This window comes from Micropterus dolomieu, linkage group LG12 (assembly GCF_021292245.1).
Source record: "Micropterus dolomieu isolate WLL.071019.BEF.003 ecotype Adirondacks linkage group LG12, ASM2129224v1, whole genome shotgun sequence".
Lineage (NCBI taxonomy): Eukaryota > Metazoa > Chordata > Actinopteri > Centrarchiformes > Centrarchidae > Micropterus > Micropterus dolomieu.
The window spans coordinates 39,021,450-39,031,394 of record NC_060161.1 but is presented as its reverse complement, the minus strand read 5'-3'; the positions used below and the strand labels follow the sequence as shown (position 1 = coordinate 39,031,394).

At 44.1% G+C, this 9,945-nt stretch overlaps 1 protein-coding gene across 1 annotated transcript in view; it reads right to left on the bottom strand.

Annotated features, from left to right (window-relative positions):
• ephb4b (eph receptor B4b) overlaps positions 1-7,203 on the bottom strand; it is a 15,042-nt gene extending 7,839 nt beyond the window's left edge. Inside the window, exon 1 of the mRNA XM_046064444.1 lies at positions 6,319-7,203. Coding sequence (XP_045920400.1) covers positions 6,319-6,433 — 115 coding nt within the window. The 5' untranslated portion in view covers positions 6,434-7,203. The remainder of the gene's footprint in view (positions 1-6,318) is intronic.
• Positions 7,204-9,945: the final 2,742 nt, after the last annotated feature.

Sequence of the window (9,945 nt, the reverse complement as noted above, 5' to 3'; positions counted from 1 at the left end):
CCACAGAGTGAATTACAGAGAGCCTCATTCCTCAGCTGCTGCCGAGCGGAACCATGAAAATGGCTGCTTTCCCTTTTCTACGCTGTAATTACACACACACACACACACACACACACACACTGCAGGCACACACACACACACACTGCAGGCACACACACACACACTCACACACTGCAGGCACACACACACACACACACACTCACTCATGCAGACGTTAATTCTCCTTGTCGGTTAATTAAAACGAGACGTGACTGAAGGAATTAAGAGGAAATGAGATGTGTGTGTGTGTGTGCCTGCAGTGTGTGTGTGTGTGTTTTCAGTGTGTGTGTTTTCAGTGTGTGTGTTGTTCACAGCACTGCAGGTTATTAATCCAGTCCAAACAGGTGATGAAGTGTGACTGACATGAATCCTGAGCGTTCACCGTGTGAAAAACAAGTCGAGGTAAAGAGAGAAGACATTTCAGAGAAAAGAGAGGCGTTCAGCCTTTCAGCAGCGCCGGACGATTCATTGAAATGTGATTAAAGCCTAATTAATTTTTCCCCCACCGTGTGTGTGTTCATGTTCTTTCTTAAAACATACGACCTTGTGAGGTCACGTGACTCCGCCCCGTCCAGCCCTGCTCGGCTTAGTCTGCCGCTAAGGGAGATGTTAGCTAGCGGTAAAGGCCGTCACGTTCAGCAGTTTACTAACGGACGCACTGTGACTCGCTCTGACACATTTTCTGCCGCTCGCTCCTTCCGTCTCGCTCAACCACACACGAATCCACTGCACTGTCCTTAAACGCCTCACCAAAAGGAACAGCTAGCGTTACCGAGCTCGCACAGCTCATTAGCTGCCCCGTGAAATTTTAGTAGCGGTGCTCATTAATTTGGTGATCACTTTCTGACATCAGTGAATCTAAATCTTCAATGCTTTTTGGAAAAAGCAAACAAAATAATCGCTCATTAATCGACGGACTTCGCTTCGTTTTGCTCCGAGAAGAGACGTCGACGTTTGTTGCTGTGGCTGATGAAGCATCCTGGTGTGGCGGCAGCCGGGTCCTCAGTGCTGCTCTGAGGAGACTCACTGGATGAAGCTCAGTGAACCCGAGAGCGTCCGTGAACGGGTTTCATGCAGAAGAGTCCACTTAATAAACGAGATGATGTCAGCAGGTGACACGAGGCCGAGAGCGAGAGAGCGAGAGAGGCGGGACTCAACCACAGAGGGTTCACCAAACATGAAGGGAAATTAAGTGTTTACACACGTTAGCGATCAGCATCACAGCCTGAGCCAATTACATCCCAGCGTGTGTGTGTGTGTGTGCGTGCAGTCTGAATGCACACACTGGGCGACTGTCTTGTATAAACATCCCGCCAGCGTTGTCATGGTAATTTCCGTGTCCTCGTCATGCACTCTTATCACCAGATCCACTGTTTACTGTGTGTGTGTGTGTGTGTGTGTGTGTGTGTGTGTGTGTGTGTGTGTGTGTGTGTGTGTGTGTGTGTGTGTGTGTGTGTGTGTGTGTGTGTGTGTGGTCTCGTGCTGTGACTTGCCCTCTTATAAAGCTGATTATTTGGCAGCGTTTCTTTGTGAAGCAACAAACAGCCGCAGAGAGAAAGTAGTTCCTGTGCAGACGGCGTGCAGAGGTCAGAGCGCAGGTTTGATTCGGCTCGACAGAAATCCTCCGTCTGCTGCACCGAGAGGAAGATTTGTGCCTCAGCCGCCATCTTTGTCCCGCCATGAGCAACAGGTTACCGACCTTTTCACGTTGCAGCAGGCGGAAATCTTTCAGGACGGGTTCAACAAAACACATCTAAACAACTCGTTCTCACTCTGGACTCGTCACACGTGGACGCTTTGGTCATGACGCTTGGCGGCGTTTTTTAACACCCTCTGGAACCCTTAAGCATCAGTTTTGCACGTTTAGGGCTTCCAGTTACCAACAATGAATATGTAGCGTCCAGTTAACGTTGTGAAACGTCACAGTTTGTTTAGGTTTAGGAAAAAGTCGTGTGGTTTGAACATGAACTAACTAACTTACGTAAGTTAAATAACAACGTTCTGTTTACAGTAGGAAATGAGCACTGGTCTCCTGGGTGAAGGTCTGGTATTTGGCCCACTGGTCCACCACAGCCACCTCCTTACTGAGTCTATCCTGTTAAATATCTTACATCTAGCTTTACTGGTCCCAGTGCGTTACAAACCGACACCGCGTGTCCGTATGTGACGAGTTGGGAGAGAGAACACGTTGCTCTAAAAGACTGACTGGAAACATTAAACGCAGCACGTGTGGGTGGTATTTTATCTTGAAAATCCTCCCAAAACTCCATGTGTTTTCTCTTATTCTGAAATTGATCAGCTTTACTGTGTATGTGTGTAATTGTCCGTCTCCTACTCCAGGTTTAAACCATTGCAGTGAGGACATGTTGGCCCCTGGGGCCCTTTGATGGTTCAGACTCAGGCTGCACGATGCTGAAAAAAAGTCATTGCATTTTCTTCACTGATTTTCGTTTGAAAAGACTTAAGCAGCTGAATTAGGCTGCTGAGGCGACTTTGAAGGAAAATGCATTGAAAATAATAGTCTGAAGACTTTTTTGAGTGCAAACCATCTTTTCTTGTTCTTTAATGCAGTAAATGCAGCTGTACACCAGGTTCCTCAGTTATTAACGGGGACAGAGCCTGATCTGGTTGGTTGATCAGTATTTTGACTGATCCATCTGACTTCTCTGGAGATGAATCATAGAAAATGAGAACCGTGTGAGTTTTCCTTTCGTATCAAGCAGCTCAAAAGTTGAGGTGTCGGAGTTAATCTGACATCCGGCGATGGGCACATCGTGACGACGCTGCTGAAACAATATACTGCGCAGCCCTAATTCAGACCTGGTTTTAAGGTCCAGGTTTGGGGCCGTAAAGAGGGTCCTCGCGAGTTTGGGCCGACAAACGCATGTGAGTGAGTGTGTTAAACCTTCCAAAGGGCCAATCACCAGATTAACCAACCTGCACTTAACATGTAAATCCTCCGCTTCAGTCAGAGGTGAGATTTAAAGGGTTTAGCAGGAATAAAGAGGCCGGCGGCTTTGAGAGGCTGCAGGGTCAGAAACAGAACAACAGAACAAAGACCAGAGGAGACAAGAGACGCTCAGCAGATGGAGGACAATATGGAGACACACCCACGGACAGCTTTCAGCCAAATCAGCTCAAATTTACACTGCTGGAGGAGCTGCCGTCAAACCGCCGCCGCAGAAGAAGAGGAGGAGGCCGCAGCTGAACACTGCTGCCGGTGTATTCAGATGTGAGCAGGATCTGACTCTAACTCCAGTTTGTACTTGTTACATTCCTCCTGTGTGCATCATGTCTGATGGAGGCGTTAGCTCTCACTAACACTCACTCAGCTGCTGATTAACTCGCCCGGTAACGACACGCCGGCTCTCTGGTGAAACAGTAACCGGCTCTGTGTGAGGACGGGCTGATGTCACCACTCTATTGGAGTCTCAAAGTTCAGATGAAATATTTCAGCCTCTTTGCTTTCTTTGTTTTCTGTTAAAATGGATGAACCAAACGGACAAAAACACTTCACAATGACAAACACTTAGCGCTGAGATGATTAGCTGATGAGTCAGTCAGCTGGCTGGAGTCACGGATCCACCAGGACCTGGTCCGCCTCGGGCCGGACTGCTTCAAGACATTTAAACTGAACCTCTGAGAGTGTCTGTCTGGGACATTTTACACCATGATCATCTGACTAAACTGTTAAGAAAGATATAATCTATAAACAATAAATACCTTTGTTCAAACAAACCAGATAAAACATGTTTTCAGCCTCAGAGGAGCCTGTTTACAGTCTTTATGCTAAGCTAAGCTGGCAGTTGCCCCAGTCTTTAAGCTAAGCTAGCAGTTTCCCTTTGTTTCCTTACTTTAAGTAAACTAAGCTAGTAGTTTCCCCGTTTCCAGTCATTAAGCTAAGCTAGCAGTTTCCCACTATTCCCGTCTTTAAGCTAAGCTGGCAGTTTTCCCAGTCTTTAAGCTAAGCTAGCAGTTTCCCTTTGTTTCCTTACTTTATGTAAACTAAGCTAGTAGTTTCCCCGTTTCCAGTCATTAAGCTAAGCTAGCAGTTTCCCACTATTCCCGTCTTTAAGCTAAGCTGGCAGTTTTCCCAGTCTTTAAGCTAAGCTAGCAGTTTCCCTTTGTTTCCTTACTTTATGTAAACTAAGCTAGTAGTTTCCCCGTTTCCAGTCATTAAGCTAAGCTAGCAGTTTCCCACTATTCCCGTCTTTAAGCTAAGCTGGCAGTTTTCCCAGTCTTTAAGCTAAGCTAGCAGTTTCCCTTTGTTTCCTTACTTTATGTAAACTAAGCTAGTAGTTTCCCCGTTTCCAGTCATTAAGCTAAGCTAGCAGTTTCCCACTATTCCCGTCTTTAAGCTAAGCTGGCAGTTTTCCCAGTCTTTAAGCTAAGCTAGCAGTTTCCCTTTGTTTCCTTACTTTATGTAAACTAAGCTAGTAGTTTCCCCGTTTCCAGTCATTAAGCTAAGCTAGCAGTTTCCCACTATTCCCGTCTTTAAGCTAAGCTGGCAGTTTTCCCAGTCTTTAAGCTAAGCTAGCAGTTTCCCTTTGTTTCCTTACTTTATGTAAACTAAGCTAGTAGTTTCCCCGTTTCCAGTCATTAAGCTAAGCTAGCAGTTTCCCACTATTCCCGTCTTTAAGCTAAGCTGGCAGTTTTCCCAGTCTTTAAGCTAAGCTAGCAGTTTCCCTTTGTTTCCTTACTTTATGTAAACTAAGCTAGTAGTTTCCCCGTTTCCAGTCATTAAGCTAAGCTAGCAGTTTCCCACTGTTCCCGTCTTTAAGCTAAGCTAGCAGTTACCCCCCATTTCCAGTGATTATTCTAAGCTAAGGTAGCAGTTTCAAGTCTTTATGCTAAGCTAGCAGTTACCCCCTGTTTCAAGTCTTTATGCTAAGCTAAGCTAACCATCTGCTGCTGTAGCTTCATATTTAGCGTACAGCGGTATTAAACACCTCTCAGACAGAAAAAAATTAGATTTTACCTTCAGCTCTTCCTTAAAGTACAATTTAAAAGTATTTCCATTTGCTGCCACTTTACTTCATCTCAGAGGTAAATGTTGTACTTTTACTTCACTGCGTGTACCCGACAGCTGGAGTTAATAATAACTCAATAAAAGTCAACGCCAGCCCATCCTGCTGCATAAGAAACGTGTATGTGAGAACACTTGTGTACTTTTACTCTGGTGGGAGAGGCCTTTCACTGGCGCTGGAGTATTACACTTTTGTACATGTGAACAGTGGAAGAACACGGTGAGAGCAGAACCACTTGAGAACATCACAACTATCCTGTCGTGCAGAGAAGAATCTGTTCTCAGCGTGGAACATTTATTCTGTGATGTTCTCCAGAAACTCACTGAACTTCTTTATGCTTCTTATTCTGACGTAAAACTTCTAAACGTAGTGAAAAAGTCAATGACGTGTTTCTAGGTTTGACCAACAGAACTGAAGTCAGAATTATTATAATTTAAGTGACATTAAAAAAAGCAGAACACTTAGAGCCTCCTCTCACTGGAGAACCCAGAACCATCAATGATGAATAGAACAGCAGGAGGTTAATTTCCTGTTAATAAACACATTGCTTCAACACTTCAGTGAACTTCTGACTAAAAAAGGAGTGAAAACGCTGTTGTGAAAGTTGTGAAACCCTAAAGTAGTTTTTTTGTTGTGGAACTTCAAGAATGCATGAAATGTTCTCCACCTGCAGAGTTTAAGACCCTCCGCAGAACCACAGAACCACACTGAAGAAACATTCCTGCACTCCTTTTGTGTTTACACCAAACTCCATACAAAGAAACCTTGAAACAACTTTGTTCCACTGCAGTTTCTATGCAGAACCTCATTTACACCCAGTGATTGACAGGAAATGTAGAATATATTTATTACCAACACCTCGCTGGTTCAGTGTGGATTTATGTTGGCTGTTTATATTGTTGGTGGTTCATTTTCTGTCATCATCTAATGATTAATCGTTACCACAGAACCACACAGGAAACATTCCTGGACTGCCTTTTGCATTTAAACCAAACTACAGTCACAAAAACTTTCAGTTTCTATAAAGAACATTCAAGCTGAGACATTGATAAGTGATGAACAGAAAATCTATTTCTGATTGATTTTCTGTGGTTGCTGGTTTAGATTTATTTAAGATTTATCAACCATCTTTTTAAATTTGTTCATTTTCTGCCATCAGCTAATGATTAATCGTGTTTCCGCCCTGCACGTGTCTGATGCATCCCGGGTCGTATTGATCGGTACTGATAAGCAGATTAAGGGACCAACGTACCTTCCTCGGCCGCGCAGCAGGTCAGCAGGAGCAGCGGGAGGAGGAGCAGCGGCAGCCCGCAGCAGGGAGCCCGTCCCGGGGCCCCAGGGGCCCGCACACCCCACAGACCCTCCATCCCCTCTCTGGAAATAATCCAAATCCGATCAGACCCGAATCCCCCTGATCCGTCTCCGGGTCACTCCAGAGTCGATCACACCTATCGATCTCTGATCACTGGCCGTCAGCTGGGCTCGCTCTCGGCCGGCCGCGCGCGCCTCATTGGAGCCCGAAGATTTTAAAAAAAATTTAAAGAGTATATATAGCCTATATATCCAAAAACCAGAGTTTTCTTTCCAGAATACTGCTGATTTAATCCTTTCGGTGAAGAAACGGGGGGAGAAAGTTTTCAAAATGGACGCCTGAGAGCTGAAAAGGTTCAAAAAGCAGAAAAAGAGATTAAAAATGAAAAACTGGAGTCCTGCAGCTGCTCTGATCTGTCCTCGGGTTCTCCCGGATCCTCTGTGCGGGTCTATTCCTCTTTCATCCCTTCATTCCGACACTTTGTCTCCTCTGTCTTTTTGACTTTGTCCTCCGGGAGAGAGAGAAGAGCGGGGCGGGGCTGCCTCCCAAGGCCGGGAAAGGAGCTCTGAGAGGCGGCCTGGTGAGCGGGGAGGCGTCGGTGTGGCGGCAACAGGGTGGAGGAGGGGGTTCCCCGAAAAACACACTCACCCTCAGGGTCACTAGAGAGAGAGACAACTCGCTCACAGTGAGCAGGTAAGTCCCGAGCAGTAAGGCTGCGTGCTCCGGTCCCGCTGGTCCCGCTCGGGTCCTGGTTCCCAGTTTCACGTCCACAAACTCGCAGCGCAGAAAAGTTGGGACACAAAGCGGCCGGAGACAACTTTCCACCTCTGGAAGAACCAGGGGGGCCCCGCCCCCTCCGCAGGCTGTGATTGGCCGACTGATCTGTCAGTTCTCGGAGGGGGCGGTGCCTGACTCTGAGTGACAGGCAGCTGTGGAGGAATGTGTCTGTCGCTCTTTATTAACCAGCTGATCACGTGACTGCGTGTGTGATCAATAAAGGAGCATTTCGAGTACATAGATACTTCTTATATGTTCATACCAGGAGTGGGAGAAGTACTCAGATGCAATACTTCAATACCACAGTCCTGCATTTAAAATCCTGCCTAAGAGTCAAACTACAAAAGTACTAGTACACCGACAGTAAAAGTACTCAGAGTGCAGAGTAGTATAATATTATAATTCATGTGTTCTCCACTACATAAAGATGCAGCTGCTGAAACTGGAGCTCAGTTTACTCACGTTATATTCACGTGGTTGGGATTTTCTATAAAGATCAATAAAGTCTCACCTAATCTGTAACAGTTAACTCGTAACTTTTCTGTCTTTATATTTAATGTAATATTTTAATGATCTGATGAATGTGGAGCAGCAGACTGAATACACACCTGTGAGTGGCAGCAGGGTGGAGTCTGTAAGAAAACCTGCTTTGTGGTTAACAACAATAAGAAGAGAGAGAGTTTCAACGTTTCACACAGAGAAGGTCTTTATACGTCTGTTTCTGTCTTTTCACTGTAAATCTCTCGTTAGGCCTTCAAAAATGACATTGAGTTACTCACAAAGCAACGTCTTCTTATGTTTGTTTCTACTTTTAAACAAGTAAACAAAATCATGCTTATAAAAAGTGGCTCCAACAAACAAAATGTTTTGAAAACATTTACTAAAATCAAGTGTTTTAAAAACACAAAAAGATATTTCAGTGCAAATTATTTCATCATTTTAAATAAAACATACACAATAAGGCAGAATAAACACTTTGATGCAGAAAGTCCACTGGTCTATTTTCAATGACGGAACAAAATGCACAAGAAACATATCACTAAGATCTGGACTGAAGTATTTCAAACCTCATATTTGGTTGAAAAAGTGTCTCGTTCCTGATACGAAAAGGATTTAACAGTTACTGCTGAGGGACATGAGGTGCCTCTCGTCTTCCCTCCCTTCTTTTGCAGTAAATCAAAATGACAGATACGTAAAGATAATAATGGATTAATAGACCTGCCACGCGGTGGTCTGGACACGGTACTTTATCTTTTCCAAGCATCAGCCCGCTGTAGTTAAAGGGTTAAAGGACATGATTTGTTTGCATTTACATCTGAAGAAGGACGAAGTCAAATTAAGCAGGAGTGACTCCACGTTTGTGCAGAGCAGCAGTTTATTGTTCTGAAACTTTTAAACTGACGTTAAAGTGTTTGAGTCGTCCCTGAGAGGAGTTTAGAGCAGAGGTGAAGACGAGGCAGAGTGAGGAAGACGGTCAACAGGTGATGAAGGTGGAGAGAGGAGATTTACTTCATGCTGAGATTAAGTTTCACACCTGCAGCTCAGACAGGTGAGACTCTCTGTCAGGAGAGCGACGTCACCTCCGACATGAAAGGAGGAATATTTAATCCCTCTGTTAGAGGAGAAAAGGCCGGGATGGGTTTCACCTCCTCCTCCTCCTCCTCCTCCTCCTCCTCCTCCTCCTCTGTGTTTCTGTTGTTGGTCAGCCGAGGTGTGAACGAGCCGAGAGAGAGAACACAGCAGGAGGGAAGGACAGAGAGGGAAGAAGCCAGAAGAAGCAAGACGGGATAGGAGGGAAGCAAGGAGGCAAGGAGGAGGCCAAGAAGGGAGTGACAACAGAAAGAAAGAAAGAAAAGAAGAAAGAAAGAAAGAAAGAAAGAAAGAAAAGGAGTGAAGAAAGAAAGAAAGAAAGAAAGAAAAGGAGTGAGGAAAGAAAGAAAGAAAAGGAGTGAAGAAAGAAAGAAAGAAAGAAAAGGAGTGAGGAAAGAAAGAAAAGGGGGGAGGAAAGAAAGAAAGAAAGAAAGAAAGAAAAGGAGTGAAGAAAGAAAGAAAGAAAGAAAAGGAGTGAGGAAAGAAAGAAAAGGGGGGAGGAAAGAAAGAAAGAAAGAAAGAAAGGAAGATAGAAAGAAAGAAAGAAAGAAAGAAAGAAAGAAAAGGAGTGAAGAAAGAAAGAAAAGGAGTGAGGAAAGAAAGAAAGAAAAGGAGTGAGGAAAGAAAGAAAAGGAGTGAGGAAAGAAAGAAAAGGAGTGAGGAAAGAAAGAAAGAAAAGGAGTGAGGAAAGAAAGAAAGAAAGAAAGAAAGAAAGAAAGAAAGAAGGAAAGGAAGAAAGAAAGAAAGAAAGAAAAGGAGTGAGGAAAGAAAGAAAGAAAGAAAGAAAGGAAGATAGAAAGAAAGAAAGAAAAGGAGTGAGGAAAGAAAGAAAGAAAAGGAGTGAGGAAAGAAAGATAGAAAGAAGGAAAAAAATAAAGGAAGATAGAAGGAAAGAAAGAAAGAAAGAAAGAAAGAAAAGGAGTGAGGAAAGAAAGATAGAAAGAAGGAAAAAAATAAAGGAAGATAGAAGGAAAGAAAGAAAGAAAGAAGGAGGAAAGAGGAGAGGAAAGCAGGAAAGACTGAATTAAAAGAGGAAGCACAGTGTTTACTGTTTTTGAATTGTTGTTTTTTTATTTTCCTTGAATGTTTTCTATTGATATTCATGGAATAAAGCAAACTGGACTGAAAGAGAGAGAAAAAGAGAGAGAGAGAGAGAGAGAGAGAAAGAGAGAGAAAGAGAGAGAGAGAGAGAGAGAGAGA